The following is a 16,591-nucleotide window of genomic DNA, read 5'->3' as shown; positions in this document are numbered from 1 at the left end:
TGCCCCTCCCCCCCGCCGCCGCCGGCGGCGCCCCTGGATCTGGCCGGGCGGGCTGGCGGCGGCGGGCTCTCCCTTACCCCGCGCGCGCACCTCCTGACCCGGGGGCAGGGGTGGCGGCGGGTGCCCCTCGACTGGCGGCGGCCCGGCGGCCTAGAGGTGGCTGGCGGCGGCCCGTCGCGGTGGTGGCGCCGTCCTTTGGCGGCGGGGCGGCCTGGTTGCGCAGGGTGGCCGGCGGCGCGTCCTCGGCCCAGATCTGGGCCCTTAGGGCTCCATCTGGGTCCTAGCGGGCTGGTCCCTGGGCGTAGCCTCGTTGTCTGCGGCGCGGTGAGGAGGAAGAGTGGCTCGGATTGGGGCGGCGGCACCGCCGGCGTGCCGGCAGCAGCGCGAAGGCGGGAGCTTTGCGAGCCCACGAGGGCTCGGCCGGGCCGGTGGGCCCACGGGCCTGGTGTGCTCCCCCTATTGCGTTCGGACGGCTACCGTCGCGGACGGTGGAGGTGGGCCCCTCCCGCGTGCCGATGGTGCTGATGCCCTAGTCCCGGCTCTGATTCTTCGTCGTGCTATTCTCACTTCGCGGTGCCGTGGTGAGACGGCGTGGGGACCTCAAGACCGCGTTGGCGCACGATGGTGGTTGGTTTGGTGGCAGGCTCCGGGGCGCCCAAGGTGCGGGTTGGGATCGGGGGAAACCCCTGTCGGCATGGCCAACGCCGGCGCGGTGGCGCCTGTGGGTGCCACCTGACCTTCCGGGAGGGTGTCGGAGCTACCCTTCCCCTCGCCTCGTCGTGTACCGGGGGAAACCCTTAGCAGCAGCGTCGTCATCGTCGCGATCCTTTTTGGAGGTGTTGATAGGTGCCGGCGCTTCGGAGTCTTGGAGTCTAGTGGAAGATCCTAGTGGGCGCTGCGATCGCGAGGCTTCTTCGTTTTGTTGATCCGCCGTTTTCGGCATTTGTTTCTTTTGTTTTTCTCTGTCGTTTCTTTTGGGCGTGACTGTGCTGCTTCCGCCCCAGCACCTATCCATGTATGGTTCGGTTGGTTGCTTTGTATACAAAGCGGGGAACCCTTTTTCGGAATGTAACGGTGATAGAAGAACAGTAGACAAAAGGTTAGATGCCATAGGACCAGGAACGGCCTGCTGGTCTTGTTCTTTTGTTTGTACATACATACAGATGGTAAAATCCTGGTCGTTTAGGTGTGTTAAGATCTGCAGCCCCCGGTGCGGTGCGGTGCGGGCTTGAATACGATTGATGAATGGAACGATTCCTGTTTTGCGGTTCACGATGCTGGTTTATGGTGGTATGAAATTGTTGCTGGAAGTTGGGAAGGAAGAGTATTCATATGCCATCTCTGTCGAATTCGAGTCAAGTCATTTAATTGCTTTCAACTTAACTTCATTTTAGAAAAAATGTTTTGGCCCGATTTGTAAAAAAGACAAATTGAGGGTCTGTAAAAAGTTTACTGTTCATGTACTATTTTGGTCTGATTTGTCTTTTTTGCTGAGAGCTGCTCAGATGTCCAAATGATTTGAAATTTGGAGCGGACCTCACGCATCAAATTTTCTACCGCACATTTTTTTTTGAATTTGTTTGACTTTTTTTTTAAAATTTTCTGACTGACCACTGATTTGCTTGGACTGACAAATCCCCGATCTACATGCCCAAGTGTCCTTGCGTATTTCTTCAAGAGAAGAAATATAATATAATAAGGTGAAGAAAGAAAACAATAATGAGTAAAAAATAAAAGTGAAAGAAGAAAAAGAACATTTTTATGTTGATGTTATTTAGATGAGACTTAGTTAAAGCTCATAGATAAACGATGGGTAATTTTAGCGAATCATTTTCTAAGACAGGCAACATAGAAATCCTAGCCACCACCTGACATTTCCCCCTCTCACCGTCGGGCAAAGCCCCGTGCGGCCCCAGATACAGAGGGGAGGTCTAGATCAAGGTCTACTATCGAAGTGTTGGACGGTTATTGTGGGACGGCGAAAAAGATATGTGCTCTAGCGGCGGTCTTCGTCAGGTGGTGCGCGACGGCGGCGTTGGTGAAGCTGGAGGGATCCAACGTGGAGATCTTCATCGTGGGCCGGTTTGGCTGGATCGTCGAAGAAGAGGGCATCGGTGCTGGTGGGGCAACGAATCAGTGGCCGGTCGACATCAAACTCAGACCTGTCGTAAACGGCATGGTGATCTTTTTGTCAAATTTTCTTTAGGGAGTCATTGTAGTTGTTGTGGGGCGACGAATAGGCGGCATTGCCCCAATTTAGGAATAATGCTCTCCTCATGCTATTTACTTTATGTTGGTGTGTGTTTCGCCAGCGGATGGTGGGTGGAGCCGTGTCTCCGGCGAGACTTCTAGGACCCGGTCCATTTAGGTTTCCAGTGAATTCGGCCCGCTTTCGTGGTATTTGGAGTTCCTACAAGCCCTTATCGACTTTTTCTTTCTCCAGGGCGACGATTTGCTTGGTAGATTGTTGTTGTTGGCGTCAACGGCTTCTCGGCCGTTAATTCTGTGTTTCAAACAGTTTGCTCCGTTAAGGCCGAGGCCCAGAGGAGGCATCGAGCTATGCTCACGACACGCCGTCGGTGGATGCAAGAGAAAAGGTACCGAGGCACCCTATGATTTTAAATGTATTTCTATTTTTTGTAAGGGTGTTTTTGTGAGGTATTGTGATACTTAATATAGGGCCGGCCTTTTTCAAATAAAGAATAGATGATAGCTAGTGGGGTCTTCTATTTTTTCAATTTAGTTTTTGGCACTATTAATTTTTAGCTGTCAAGATTTTTGTTGAATGGCAAAGCTTGTTAACGGTCCGGCCGTTAACTTCGCGCGCGTCCCCTCCTTTGGCGTCCCTGTTTCCCTTGTATAAATAGCCAGCGCCATCTCCTTCTCCTACCTCCGATCGTCCTCGATCCTCCTCTTCTCACGCACATCTCTCCCCGCACACGCGCCAAGCTCTCTCTCTCTCGCAACGACAATGGCGGACGAGAAGCTCGCCAAGCTGCGCGAGGCCGTCGCCGGCCTCGGCCAGATCAGGTCGGTCGCTCGCTCCCTGTCAATCGGACGCCAGCCGGCGCCATTGCCGCATGTCTTTACCTGTATGCATGTCTTGTCCGATGGACCGCTTGCTTAATTTCTTTCTCTGTGCCGCGTTGCGTGCAGCGACAAGGAGAAGTCCGGGTTCATCAGCCTCGTCTCCCGCTACCTCAGGTAATCTATCTCTCTTTCTTTGTGTTGCATCACCGATGGTTCTGCTCCCGTTTTGAGTTCTGACCATGGTTGGTTTTCTTTGGCGGCGAGAAGCGGCAATGAGGAACAGATCGAGTGGGGCAAGATCCACACGCCGACCGACGAGGTGGTGGTGCCGTACGACACCCTAGCAGCCCCGCCGGAAGGTGCGCGCCGATGAGACGGCCATCTTCTCCTTCCCCTTCTCCTTCTCCTTCGTCGTCTTTGGCACGAAACTGAATTTTGTGCTGACCTGTCTCCTGATTTTTTTTTTGCAGACCTGGCGGCGACCAAGGCGCTGCTCGACAAGCTCGCCGTGCTCAAGCTCAACGGCGGCCTGGGCACCACCATGGGGTGCACAGGCCCAAAGTAAGCTGCCACATTCATCTTATCCACATACATGGTGCTGACAGTTAGTACATTGATCTCTCGATGAACATTACAGGTCGGTCATCGAGGTGCGAAACGGGTTCACCTTCCTCGACCTGATCGTGGTCCAGATCGAGGTAGGGGGCCGGGGTCGAGCATCATGCATGCATGATCACCCATTGTCCTTTTCTTTTTGAGATCCAAAGAAAATGCTGCTGTTCTACCTGTTTTTGCAAGGCTGCACTCACTGACACTGTTTCTTTTTGCAGTCCCTGAACAAGAAGTATGGCAGCAACGTGCCGCTGCTCCTGATGAACTCCTTCAACACCCATGATGACACCTCGAAGGTAGATCAATTACCATCACCCGAATCTCTCCTGACATTCGCGGTTAGAAGCCTGTTTGAAAAACATTTTTCCCTCGTCGTGCTGATAGTACATTTGCGCCGCAGATTGTCGAGAAATACGCCAATTCAAACATCCAAATCCATACGTTCAACCAGGTATGTCAAGACAGATTCTGTTTTGGTGCTTCAGTCAGGTATGTATGCTCATGACATTTACCAATTCTGTTCTGATATGCAGAGCCAGTATCCTCGTGTCGTGGCCGATGAGTTCTTGCCGTGGTCTTCCAAGGGGAAGACTGACAAGGATGGCTGGTAAGACATTCATTCATAGCCTGATCAGCAAATTCTTGTCTAACAACAATCACAGATTAATCTTAACTACCTCTCCATTGCACAAATATGAAGGTACCCTCCTGGCCATGGTGACATCTTCCCATCCCTGATGAACAGCGGCAAGCTCGATTTACTACTCTCGCAGGTTTGCAATCATCTGGGGAAAAGTTTTCATCACAAGTTTCCACGCATGTAACATTATTGTTATTTTGACAATTGCAGGGAAAAGAATACGTTTTCATCGCAAACTCAGACAACTTGGGCGCTATAGTCGACATGAGTATCCTTATGTATATTCAATATTTACTTTGACAAAAAATTAGGTCTCAGAAAAAAGATACCCTGATTATTTACTTAACTATTGAATAGAGATACTGAACCACTTGGTCCACAAGCAGAATGAATACTGCATGGAGGTATGTAATTTCATAAATATACATTGAAGATATATTAAATTTGGTTTGGTGGTAAAGAAGTTTAACAGCCTTCCTTCAGGTTACCCCGAAAACCTTGGCCGATGTGAAAGGTGGCACACTGATCTCATATGAAGGAAGGGTTCAGGTTAGCTTATATTTCGTTCCTTGTTGCAGCATAAGCTTGCAAACCAATTTTATGAATGACAGTGGAGAATCGCGTCTGGAAACATGCTCTTTTAGGACTAGGCATTTCTCATTTCTCCTAGCTTTCCCTAAATATAACGACAACAAGTTTCCATTTTATTTTTCCAGCTTCTGGAGATTGCACAAGTTCCTGATGCACATGTAAGTAATAAGCTAGTAATTGCAATGATATAATATAAATGATCAGAAACAGATAGAAGTTACTGTAGATAATTTATGAGATTACTTCCACATTTATCTGAATGTAGGTGGATGAATTCAAATCGATCGAGAAATTCAAGATCTTCAACACTAACAACTTGTAAGTGAATTCATAGTTCTCATTTCAGTTTTTAAAAGATCATTTGATTGTTATATAACACAGCTACCTGGATTGATAGATGGGTGAGCTTGAAGGCTATCAAGCGCCTTGTCGAGGCTGATGCCCTCAAGATGGAGATCATTCCAAACCCGAAGGTAATAATGCATTTTAGAGAACTACTTTTACACAAGGATTGCTTCATGAGCTTTGTTAGTTATACCTATGATTTGTGAATAATTTAACATGAATTTTGATGGACAATAAAATCATTTCAGGAAGTTGAGGGCGTGAAAGTCCTTCAGTTGGAAACTGCAGCTGGTGCCGCAATCAGGGTACTAACAAACTACTACTAACCTATATACCCATAATCATAGCCTTATGCTAGATATAAATATGACAAATCATATTTTTTTTGAATCAGTTCTTTGACCACGCAATCGGCATGAATGTTCCGAGGTCCCGGTTCCTACCAGTGAAGGCAACATCAGATTTGCAGCTAGTACAGGTTTGTGCTATATGCTGAACAAATTCTTTAAGTTAACACTCCTAATTCTAACTCAAATTACTTTTACCCTGCAGTCTGATCTGTATACCCTGGTTGATGGCTTCGTTACACGCAATTCAGCTAGAACAAATCCATCAAATCCCTCAATTGAACTTGGCCCTGAGTTCAAGAAGGTCAGGCTCCAACACTAACTCCTCGCCAGAACGAAAGAGTTTTACCATTGACTTTTGCACTCCAAATGTAAGTAATCCGATCTTTTTTATACAAACACTGGCAGGTTGGGTGCTTCCTTGGCCGCTTCAAGTCGATTCCTAGCATTGTTGAGCTCGACAGCTTGAAGGTTTCCGGTGATGTTTGGTTTGGTTCTGGCATCGTGCTGAAGGTATTCAGACAAAGTTGTTGAATTATTACAATCTTTACTGTCGTTGCAGTTCTTAGACAACATGTTCAGACTATTTATGACCTGCTATTTTCAATGCATGCATTACCTGGATAATGTGTAGCTTCGCTTCTCATATGATTGCTGTTCTGACTTATGGCTATTTATGAAGATATACATCTCAAAAGTATTTAAACCTTGGAGTAAAGATGTATGTTTTTTAAACTTTTGTAGGGCAAGGTGACCATCACAGCAAAACCTGGTGTTAAGCTGGAAATCCCAGATGGAAAAGTGATTGAGAACAAGGTATCTTTCCCAAGATGCATGTTCTCATTGGTGTTTCATGAATTCAGCAGTTTAAAAGCAACAGAGATCTTAGTTCTTGTCTGTTTACTTGTTTATCACCATTGGAATAAGTTTCAAATTAAACGAAAGAATTACTGACATCATTAAAATAATCATAAGTCTTACATAATTGACTAAATTTCATTATTTAGTTTCTGGGTAACAAACTAAAACAACTTATTTGAGACGTCCATTTATATGTCCCAATCAAAAACTAAGCTGCCAGCACCATCCATCTTTGCTATAACAAAATATATATTTCTTTTATTTCAGGATATCAACGGCCCTGAGGACCTTTAAATGAGCATCAGAACATGCTGACATCACAATGGCAGATCAATTTTACTATATAGAATCTGCTATGAGTCATACATGCACCATGACATTGTGGTGATTATCTGTGATACAGTTTGCTTCAACATAAATACATTGAAGTGAACATTTCTACCTACTTAAGTTTTGCTTCTAATCTTAGATTTTACTCCCTCTGTCCCATAATGTAAGACGTTTTTTGACTCTAGTGTAGTGTCAAAAACTGTCTTACATTATGGGACGGAGGGAGTACTTGTTAGAAACAAGTCCTTTCAGGGCAAACAAACAAAATCGACAAAATGCAAAAGCTTTGCGTCCCAACGTTTCGATATATGTCCAGCCAAAATATAATATTAACATATTCTCGGTTACAGCTCTCGTTGATAAGAATGAAAAATGTATAAAGCAAATACATCCCTCTAAAATTTGTGAAGCTTCACAGGTACCTCATCAGTATTTTCCATGTGTAAGCAAAAATGTTCAACTATCTGTAGGAGGGATCACTTCCAAAAGCTCTATATCCAGTTCAAAACTAGCATCAGCCTGCAAAGCAGGATGGAATTAAATAACTTATCAATAGCTGAATGCACTCAGATGCTCAATCATCAAACTAGAAGAAACTGAGGTTTTACCGGTATCTCGCCCTGCCCCTTTTTCCCATAACCCAGGTCTGGAGGGACAATCACCCTCCTCTGCATAACCAACACACAAACAGAACAGTAGATCAGGTCAGTATCATACCGAAGACGAAAACACCGGATTATCTTGGCTTCACATGTGCTAGTTCTCCTTGTCCATACCTTCCCCCCAACTTTCATCCCCTCGGTTATCATGTACATGGCCCGTGGAGGCTTCGGCGAAGCCTGCGCGGAGAACAGCCCGTTGGCGGTGTCTGCGAAATCGCGCTTCCTCTCTTTTCCAGGCAGCGATCCGACGGTGAACACATAGGGCTACTAGAGGAAGGCAGACAAAAATCTTAGTTCCTACCGCGCTAAACCAGCAGCACTACCGTATATGGTGTCAGGAGTATTTTGCCACATAACCTGTGCGATGCTCCGGTTCCCCGCCAGGAGCTTGGCCTCGCGGCTCGACACCACAGTGATGCTACGGTATATGCAGTCGAAATGAACCTTGAGAAAAACAGCAATGGCAATTAGTTCCAGCTCAAGAATGAAAAGCAGGGTGTAGGTGGCATGGAAGGTTAAAGCAATTACCTGGACCGTTGATCCCTTCTCGGCAGTTGGGCCCTTCCCTTCAATAAGATCGTAGTACTTCAGGCCATCAGCTGCCTCCAATGGTTCTCACATCAGAGGTTTATTTTTTTATTTTATTTTTTGCGAGAGACATCAGAGTTTAATTTAACCAATGTACCGTAGTAATGATGATTCATGAGTCGTAAAGTCTTTAATTTTTACTGTAAACAGCAGTTGCAATTCTTAACATCATATGGATTAATTGACAGCCAAAATGAAATAAAATCTGAGACTAATTAGCCTCAGATTTCAGTCGGAAAAGGCCAAGCTTTGGGGCAGAAATCTGAGCAGAAATTGAGGGGGAGGGGGGGCGCTGACGTACGTGTGGACGCGTAGTCCTCCGGCGCGATGGTCCGGCGGCCCCTCCTGGCGGCGAGCGCCGGCGGGGAGGAGGAGGAGACGGCGGTGAGGAGGCCGGCCGAGAGGAGGAGCTGCGCGGCCGCCCTCCGCCGGGAGACGCAGCAGGGGACGGTCGAGGGAGGAGGAGGAGGGGGTGCTGGGGAGGGAAGAGGGTGGCGGCGGTGGAAGGTTCTGGAAGGCAGGGCGGAGGGCGCCATGGACGACGGAGGAGGAGGCATGGGGAAGGGATGATGGTGGGTCGGAATGGCGCGCGCTCGGCCGCCTGCCGCCACCACATCAGCATATCCATAAACGGTAGGGATCAGAAAAAACAGAATATTCCATTTTCCCCATTTTATACTTCATCATTTATTACATTATATTTTTTTAGTGTTTCCCCATAATTTATTTCTCTTCCTGGCTTCCTATTTAGTACTCTATTTTATTAATAGTGTTTTCACAAGCAGTGAAGGTGGTGTCTTTTATTTTTTTTACAGAATGTATCCTTGTAACTAATTGTATTCCAACCAAGAACATCAAATAAAAATCTGGGATGTAGAAGTTCAAATCTGTGCAATTTCACAAGAATAAAATTAAATGATAGACCTGCCTTCTCACATCCATTCAGTGCCAAGGCAGGCAACTGCAGAAACTCTGAAGAGAAAAAAAGCACTCAGACAAACACATTCCTTCATTTCACCACAACACCATCAAGGACAACAGCTTATATACAAGTTCCCAGTTGCCAGGAACCTACAGAATAATTTCCCCTACACAGCCTCTGGAAGTCTGAATCTATTTCCCCCTCCATTACATCGGGTAAGCTGACCCGAAGATTAGCGTACCTCGGGTCGAAAACCTGTATATATATAATGTCTTAGATTTGTACACAAGAACTAGCCTTCTATATCAATAACGCTGCCGTTCCTGACCGGTCTGGCCGGCCTCTCTATGTCGAGGGCGGTCATCGGTGTGGTGGCCGTCGCACTCGCAGGCAGGCTCATGGACCGCTTCTTCCGGTTCTTCGGTGGCTCCTTGTCGTCGATGAACGAGATGAACCTCCTGAGGCTCTTCTTCGGCTCGTGTCTCATGTACTTGCGCAGCATGATGCCGAAGTAGATGAGCAGCGAGATGACGCACGCCATGGCACAGATTATGAACAGGCCCCAGAAGCTCTCGAGGCGGAGCTGGTTCGAGTTGATCATCTCGCTTTCGTCGGCTGCGCACTCGCCTGTCTTGAGCCACTTGTCGTGGATCCGCTGCAGCTCCCCGTTCTCTGACAGTGACAGGATCGCGGTGGACAGGTCCACTTGCAGAGGGGAATCCCGTGGAAATGCCTGGCAGAATGAACTTTGTAAGGTGCTATGTCTTGGCTCATGAAATAAAGCGGGTGTAGATTTTAGATTTCACCCGCAAATAAGTGCAAGAAAGGTTACATAATACTCCCTCTGTAAACTAATGTAAGACGTTTTTACAGTTCAAATTGAACTGCAAAAACGTCTTATATTAGTGTACAGAGGTTGTACTAGACAGCACACACAACTATTGGAAGTTAAAACTGTCATTGCAGGATTTTAACACCAAAATGTTGTATCGTTATAATTTTTTAAGCTATATTAAATAACTTGGTTTAAATGTACTTACAAAGCCCCATCCTCTGCTGGTGAAATCTGAGCCAGCTACCGCAATCTTGCAGTAAGTTGACAAAAACAGTTCAACATAGGGGCGCTCGTCAACGATGGCCATAACACCTCCTTTCTTAGGGCCAAGCTCGAGCGCTTTAGCATATTCTTTTGGGGAACCGAGAGCTCTTAGCCTTGACCGTGAGATGTTCAGTTCATTAACCATGTAGTCTTGTGCAAAAGAACCAACTTGGAAACCAACAGGAGCATCGCTATTTTTCAGGTCATCGATTCCTTTTATAGAAGTATCAAGTTGTTGCACGGTCAGGATGGAAGTAAGACTCGCGGTATAGCTGGATTGAATGATCAAAACAACAAATAGCCATATGAGTAACACACCGCGCCCTAAGGTGCTCATGGTATTTTCTCCTGGACGAAAATCACGAGCCATGTGTCAGAACAAAATTACTTTATATATATAGCCAAAAAAACACAAGAGAGGTTCATTTACTCACTGTGTGCAAAGAACAAAGTCGAAAAGCTGAACCTGCAGACAATAGAAGATTGAGATTATAATCACAGTTTTGAGAGCAAGGAATGACTCTGTCATAAGAGCATTTTGCAAGAGTATGTGAAAAAAGAAGACAATAAAACCAATGCATCATATATATAATAGTTAATTGATAATCAGAAGATGCTTCATTTGGGTGCATTAACTGGCAGTTGTTCTAGTGAGGATACAAAACATGCAGCTAAGCTCCTTACCAGAAAATAGTTATCATTTGTTGTCGTGGCGAGCCGCGGAACTCATCATTGATTCGATGTTCAAGAACCCAAACAACCACACCCACAACAAGAAAGAACAACCCTGTAACACACCACATCTCCAAAGTAAATGGCTGCAAGAATGCCCAGGATGTTGTTATATGCCTTTTAACCGGAGCCAAGATAACCAATCCTGTTTCAATGAAAGGCTGGGTGAAATCAGCAATTACTGTGCGCTTCATTGTAACTGCGATATCCCCTACAGCTCCATCAAGCTCCTGCAGAATAAGATAACCCTGGTCAGTACGGTATGATGGAATGTGTAGAAAAAGGAAAAAAAAACATACATACTTACATTTGATTCAACCATCTGTATGAGTTTGTCATAATGAGGATTTTCAGTACCACTCCCAAAAGGTACAAACTTGTAGGTAACAGGATAAGGAAGCAAAGCCAATGCCTGGGTAAAGACATCAATGCAATAACCCTTCATTGACCCGGTAACATTGTCTTTCGTGACAAACTCCCTGAAACTGAATCTGTTGGGAATACCAATTTTTAACTCCTTGGCATTAGAAGGAAAAACCCATCCTCGAGGCCTCTGTGCAGTCTGCCCAGGCCAAATAACATCATAGAGTTGCTGATTGGCTAGAGAAGTATTTGGGGACTTTGAATATAGAGCCTCTGGAGGGACAGTTGATAACAAGCCAGAATAGTTTGACCAAAAACCAATGGTCCGCATGCCATTTCCGATGACATTTATGATCTCATATGCAGGATGAATGAGGTCACCTGAAGCATCGAATTGCACTTTCCCAGATGGCCCAGTGAAGTTTACCTTTCTAATCTTGTCCAATAATTTCTTTCCCTTGTCAAAAATACTCATTGCTTCAAGGTGAAGAGTTCCCCCAGCTCCATCACGCAACCGCGAGTCATTTGAGAAGGAAATGCTACCACCATCATCAAAGAAGGCATCAAGAGCCCGAGCTACTGCCCATACACTATCATAAACATAAAAACCATAAGTATTTACACGAAGATCACTATGGTTGTACTTCTGACTTTGCCTGCTCCACTTGGAGATCAAATTACCCTTCATTTCTGAGCTGGGGATATGTGGCCGTAAAGTAAGAACACCTTGCATACCAGATATAGTCTCAGCAGGAACTGATGAATTAGCATCAAGATATGCAGAAAGCCAGTCAGTTGCAATCCATACATAGCCATTGCCCATCATGTTTAGTCGGTTTGCCATAGAGAAAAGCTTGAGTCCAGGTTCAGCACCAGTATGGAGGATGATAACACGAGACTCCATATAACTGACACTAACCAACAAATTAATAAGCTCACTCTTTTTAGCATTTGCAGGAAATCCAATCTTGTAGGAAATTTTGCAGCGCTTCGCAGTGAGTGCATCATCCAAAGCAGCAATGCCATTTCGACCAAAATCATCATCAATGTATATGGCAGTCACTATCTTCCAGTGGTTGTAGTCCACAACTGCTGCCACAGCCGCCATTTGATAGAGATCACTGGGAGCAGTCCTGACAAAGAACGGGAACTGTATCGATGAAAGAGTAGCATCAGACGCAAAGGACATCAAGGGGACTCGGAGCTCATTTGCTACATATGAAATGATATGAGCAATTGTGGAGCACTGGGGGCCAACGATTGCAATAACATCAGTCTCCATGAACTGTAAAGCTGATACAAGGAATACGGTATCATTGTCACAACTCCAGAACAGAAGCAACTATTTTAACAATACAAAATGAATGAGTGACGTTAAAGCTAGTCTACCTTGAACCATGCCAAGGAAACCATCAAAGCAATTTGTATCCTTGGTTTCAACCTTTAATGTTGTTCCATTTAGAACTGTTGGATCAGAGTTGATATCCTCCAAGGCTGCATTGATGGCAATCGCCGCAACACCTCCAGTGGTGGAGTTCAATTGAAGAATAGACCCAATATTCACAACTGGAGGCCTTGCAGCTAAGCTCTTGGAGATGCCATTAGGGTACAGGAGCAGAGAGAGAACCAACAACATGGGAAAAGCTGTCCCCATTGTCCCTCAAACAGTGCAAAGGCTACTGGATGCTTATTCGCATCTTAGCAGATTATTAATGAGTTGGGATCCCCCTGTAAGAAAAAATCACAGAGCAGGACTGAATATTGCAAAAAAAAAAAGCAACTAAACTGAGCAACAACAGATGTTTCGACCAAACACGTTAAGAATGAAAATAATCCATTTGTAGTAAGCAACACAACATTTAGGTTTGTGCCATTGATGTTATCCGCTTATACTGCTCCTAGGAAGAAGATAGAGATCGTAGGTTGGGCCGTTAAGCATCCAGCATTTTTGTTCACATATACTCATCCAACAAAACCACAAATCATCGTGGTCCTTGAATTAAAGCCGAACGTATGGTGTGGACAAACTGCTCTCAACAGATTTCAGTTTGCACACACTATTGCTATGCAGGGAACAAACTTTGGATTATGTAACGTATAAGGTATTTATTCTAATCCTTAACCCCTTGTGTCAATCATCAGACAGCAAACAAACAAACATATTATACCAGGATACTATGCTTAAGGGTGCTTCCTGCAAAAAGGAAACACTGCCTAAGATGCCAGCTGAGCAAAGTACCAAACCAGCTAAGCACAGATTCCAGCATTTCATTCATTTAGCAACTGACGATAAACGGACTGAAGAACTCAAAAGACACCAGGCCAGCGGATACCGTAAGAAGCAATCAGCCGAACACCGACCCAGTGGTAACACCATCACAACAACCAGGGCCGCCATTAGCGGGAGATCAATCCACAGCCAGTAGGGGGTCAATCCAAATGTTGAAAGAAAAACAGTAACAAAGAGGCAAGTGCCAATCTGAAGGAAGCAATTAAAAAACCAACGAACTGAATGTCGCAAAGAAAAGCAAGTTAAAAGAACAACAACAGATGATTCAACCAAACTCACTCGTTAACAAGAATGTGAAAAACACCCATTTCTTGTAAGCAACACAACATTTGGTTTGTGCCATTTATGTCATCCACTCATACTGCTCCCAGGAAGAAGATACAGATCCTAGGCCGGGCCGGCATTTTTGTTCACACCTACTCATCCAAGAAAAGCAAGAAGCGATGTGGCCGCCCTCGATTGCCAGCCAAAACATGTGACCCAGCAGATTCCGCACACACTATTGGTACGGCGCGAGGGAGAACAAAAGCCTGCAGGTGCCGAACTTTAGATTACGCAGCAAGGCATCTATTCTATTCCTTGCTTCACCCCTTTTCTCTTGTCAATCAGACGGACAGCAAGCGAACAAAGGAACGCCAGCAGATTATACCGGCCAGGATACTACCAGTGACGCTCAAGGTTGCTTCCTGCAAAAAGGGAAACATCTGCCTGCAAAAATGGAAGCATTTGCGTGCACAGATTTGGGCCAAACCAACTGACACAAATTTCAGCATTTCGTCAGTTGAGCAGCTGACCATAAACGGAGTGAAACCCCAGGGCCAGCTCGACCGACACGGTACGGTACGGTACGGCATGGCACGGCGGCAACCGGTCGAACACCGCGAGGACCGGCGGGAGTAGGCCCGGCGGCGACGGCCGCCATTGCCGGGGGGTCAGTCCACGGCCAGTAGGGGAGGGCAAGAACGCAGCTTGGCCTCGGATTCCTGGACCCGAGGGCCCAAGAAACGGGGGAATGGCGGGCATTGGTTCCGGAGAAGGGGATTGCAGAGCAAGAACAGCGAGAAACGCACGGAGATTCGGACTTACGGGGCTGGATGCGGCGCGCTCGGAGGAGGAAATCTCGGCCTCCCACCCACACGGATGCTGCGGCGGCGGCGGCGCTGGACGGAGAGGTCGGGGGAGGAGCAGGGGGGGAGCAGGAGGACCCCACGACGGCGACCGGGAGCTGCTTCCGTCGAGCTCGTCATATTATTTTTAGGTGAAGGTATTATAGCGGAGGGGGGACAGGGGAGGAAGAGGGAGATGGAGATGGTACCCGACGCACTGACAGGCGGGACCCACCCCGAGGGGAATGCGAATGCGAGCACATGGTCTGCCATGTCGGCCATGGACCTATTATTACATGATTTTTTTAGAGCTATTATTACATGATTTATATGGCAAAGCATATTTTGTGATCTAGTATGTGTTGGGTTTCTCTATCTATGTACACTAAATAAGGAAAGAAAAATAGTTTCAACATCGGATTGGTTTGACGATGCTATGTCTTTCTATATGAAAATTGTTTATTTACTATGTCCGGTGATCCCTATTAAGCATCCATGGCTGAATGGTTAAAGCGTCCAACTCATAATTGGTAAATTTGCGGGTTCAATCCCTGCTGGATGCACATGAACGGAAACATTCCATAAGTCTATTGGAACAGGCTCTCTATCCATGGAATCTCATCCATCATCCATACATAACAAATTGGTAGCGCGGCTGTCTGCCTGAATCTCGGGGCGATCCCCTCGCCGATATGCTTGGCGTGATTGCCAGTCTCCATCGTGCGTGGTAGTTTACTGTTGCGGCGACATGTCCCTCTAATGCCTTTGCAAGTATTTCGGTGGCTGGATTTCTTCATGTTGTCCATTATATTGTCGGTATGATCTACGGTGGTGCAACGACGATAGGTTCACCCGCATCTTCATTTTGGAAACAATGCCTATGTGCCTCTAGGTTCAGTTTCCCCCGTCATATCGGATTGTGTTTGATGTTTTATTGATATCATATAAACCAGCTTTCATTTTGGAAAAGAACATTAGTCCGTCTTGTGCTCTCAGATATGCATGAGTGTTAGCTAAATTCCCTTTAGCATGTCAAAGAAGGGTTCCTTTGGTGCTTTCGTCAGGAGATTGAACACGAGGACCATTATCATTTGTCTTGTGAGAATTCAACATTCCGCTCGTAACTTACAAAGCAAAATGCGCCGTTGTTCTTAAGTACAAGCCATGTTTATCTTTGTCTCAAGTCAAACTTAGTTAAGCTTGAGCAATTTCATAAAACAAAAAAAATCCGCATCCACGCAAAAAAAAAAATATCGACAAAGGGGCCACATGGACCCATTTTCAATATGAAAATGGAGCCTGGGATACAACAAAACAACAACACCCGAGGAAGCAGCGTTTTGGCTCCTTGGCTCAGATGAGCCCGGGAGTGAATAGTAAAGTCATTTAAAATACTAAAAACATTCAAGAAATTCCCATTTTATTTGTGGTGAAAGATGCTTGAGTGTGCGATGTCCGTGCCAAATTTGATGATGTTTGAACATTCAAGGAGCTCGTGACAAAAGAAAAACAAATCCGGGTCTGAAAGAAACATCTGAAAAACAACATTGTTCATGCTTGGATTTTTTTTGCCGCACGCTCCTGAAATGTTCAAACATCAGCAAATTTTGCACGAACATCACATATATGCACATCTTGCTTGAAAAAAAATCATTTTTTATTTTTGTTTTCTACTTTTAATTGCGTTACTATTCACCGGGCTCATTCTGAGCCCGGGCACCGAATTGGATATTGGAACACCCGAATACTACTACTATTAAAATGGATGCACCGCCGCACAATTATGAATTCACGCAATCAACATCATCGAGTGCATCATGAAATGTTCTTCTTTTCCCCAGTGTATTTTATCCGCCACTCTAGACGTGACAAAGAAAATCATACGTACGTACTACCATAAACTTTGTCAAGCTTAAACAAGTTTTGAGGGTAGCGTGATGCACGTGGAAGACCGGATCGAGCCGAGGCCATCCCTTGCATGGGGCCACGTGGCGAGATGTCACCGGTGAAGACGCATGCATCCGGCCGGCCGGCCGGTCCAGCCGACGCCGTTTCTCCTTGTCCCGGTCGTCC

At 45.9% G+C, this 16,591-nt stretch overlaps 3 protein-coding genes across 3 annotated transcripts; 1 reads left to right on the top strand and 2 right to left on the bottom strand.

The window, feature by feature from the left end:
- The first annotated feature begins 2,906 nt into the window (after nt 1-2,906).
- Nucleotides 2,907-6,876, top strand: LOC119314245 (UTP--glucose-1-phosphate uridylyltransferase-like). The gene is made up of 21 exons (XM_037588991.1): nt 2,907-3,030; nt 3,157-3,204; nt 3,298-3,389; nt 3,501-3,591; nt 3,668-3,728; nt 3,861-3,938; nt 4,043-4,093; nt 4,176-4,249; nt 4,343-4,415; nt 4,493-4,550; nt 4,640-4,686; nt 4,766-4,831; nt 4,999-5,031; nt 5,139-5,191; nt 5,271-5,346; nt 5,467-5,523; nt 5,613-5,696; nt 5,771-5,869; nt 5,974-6,078; nt 6,310-6,381; nt 6,694-6,876. Exons 1-21 carry the CDS (start codon nt 2,972-2,974, stop codon nt 6,718-6,720), a joined length of 1,404 nt encoding a protein of 467 aa, XP_037444888.1. The 5' UTR covers nt 2,907-2,971; the 3' UTR covers nt 6,721-6,876.
- A 147-nt stretch (nt 6,877-7,023) lies between these two features.
- On the bottom strand, nt 7,024-8,613 carry LOC119314246 (peptidyl-prolyl cis-trans isomerase FKBP18, chloroplastic-like). The gene is made up of 6 exons (XM_037588992.1): nt 8,308-8,613; nt 7,947-8,017; nt 7,776-7,862; nt 7,533-7,682; nt 7,365-7,424; nt 7,024-7,275 (listed from the first exon to the last, which is right to left on the bottom strand). The coding sequence occupies exons 1-6, from the start codon at nt 8,561-8,563 to the stop codon at nt 7,213-7,215; spliced, it is 687 nt and encodes a 228-aa protein (XP_037444889.1). The 5' UTR covers nt 8,564-8,613; the 3' UTR covers nt 7,024-7,212.
- Nucleotides 8,614-8,992: 379 nt separating this feature from the next.
- LOC119314243 (glutamate receptor 3.1-like) lies at nt 8,993-14,654 on the bottom strand. The gene is made up of 7 exons (XM_037588990.1): nt 14,499-14,654; nt 12,512-12,850; nt 11,067-12,415; nt 10,712-10,989; nt 10,462-10,493; nt 9,969-10,375; nt 8,993-9,661 (listed from the first exon to the last, which is right to left on the bottom strand). The coding sequence occupies exons 2-7, from the start codon at nt 12,774-12,776 to the stop codon at nt 9,221-9,223; spliced, it is 2,772 nt and encodes a 923-aa protein (XP_037444887.1). The 5' UTR covers nt 12,777-12,850; nt 14,499-14,654; the 3' UTR covers nt 8,993-9,220.
- Nucleotides 14,655-16,591: the final 1,937 nt, after the last annotated feature.

This window comes from Triticum dicoccoides, chromosome 6A (assembly GCF_002162155.2).
Source record: "Triticum dicoccoides isolate Atlit2015 ecotype Zavitan chromosome 6A, WEW_v2.0, whole genome shotgun sequence".
Taxonomy (NCBI): domain Eukaryota; kingdom Viridiplantae; phylum Streptophyta; class Magnoliopsida; order Poales; family Poaceae; genus Triticum; species Triticum dicoccoides.
This window is presented reverse-complemented; position numbering and strand designations above follow the sequence as displayed.

Bases quoted from the DNA above. Each gene is read 5' to 3' on its own strand.
- LOC119314245 (XM_037588991.1), top strand. From the start codon at position 2,972: ATGGCGGACGAGAAGCTCGCCAAGCTGCGCGAGGCCGTCGCCGGCCTC. The intron at 3,390-3,500 runs GTGCGCGCCGAT...TTTTTTTTGCAG, and splicing joins CCTAGCAGCCCCGCCGGAAG to ACCTGGCGGCGACCAAGGCG. The intron at 4,551-4,639 runs GTATCCTTATGT...ACTATTGAATAG, and splicing joins GGGCGCTATAGTCGACATGA to AGATACTGAACCACTTGGTC.
- LOC119314246 (XM_037588992.1), bottom strand. From the start codon at position 8,563: ATGCCTCCTCCTCCGTCGTCCATGGCGCCCTCCGCCCTGCCTTCCAGA. The intron at 8,018-8,307 runs GTACGTCAGCGC...CATTGGAGGCAG, and splicing joins GGAGGACTACGCGTCCACAC to CTGATGGCCTGAAGTACTAC. The intron at 7,425-7,532 runs GTATGGACAAGG...TTGGTTATGCAG, and splicing joins GGATGAAAGTTGGGGGGAAG to AGGAGGGTGATTGTCCCTCC.
- LOC119314243 (XM_037588990.1), bottom strand. From the start codon at position 12,776: ATGGGGACAGCTTTTCCCATGTTGTTGGTTCTCTCTCTGCTCCTGTAC. The intron at 12,416-12,511 runs GTAGACTAGCTT...TCCTTGTATCAG, and splicing joins TTTCCTTGGCATGGTTCAAG to CTTTACAGTTCATGGAGACT. The intron at 9,662-9,968 runs GTAAGTACATTT...TCATTCTGCCAG, and splicing joins CCAGCAGAGGATGGGGCTTT to GCATTTCCACGGGATTCCCC.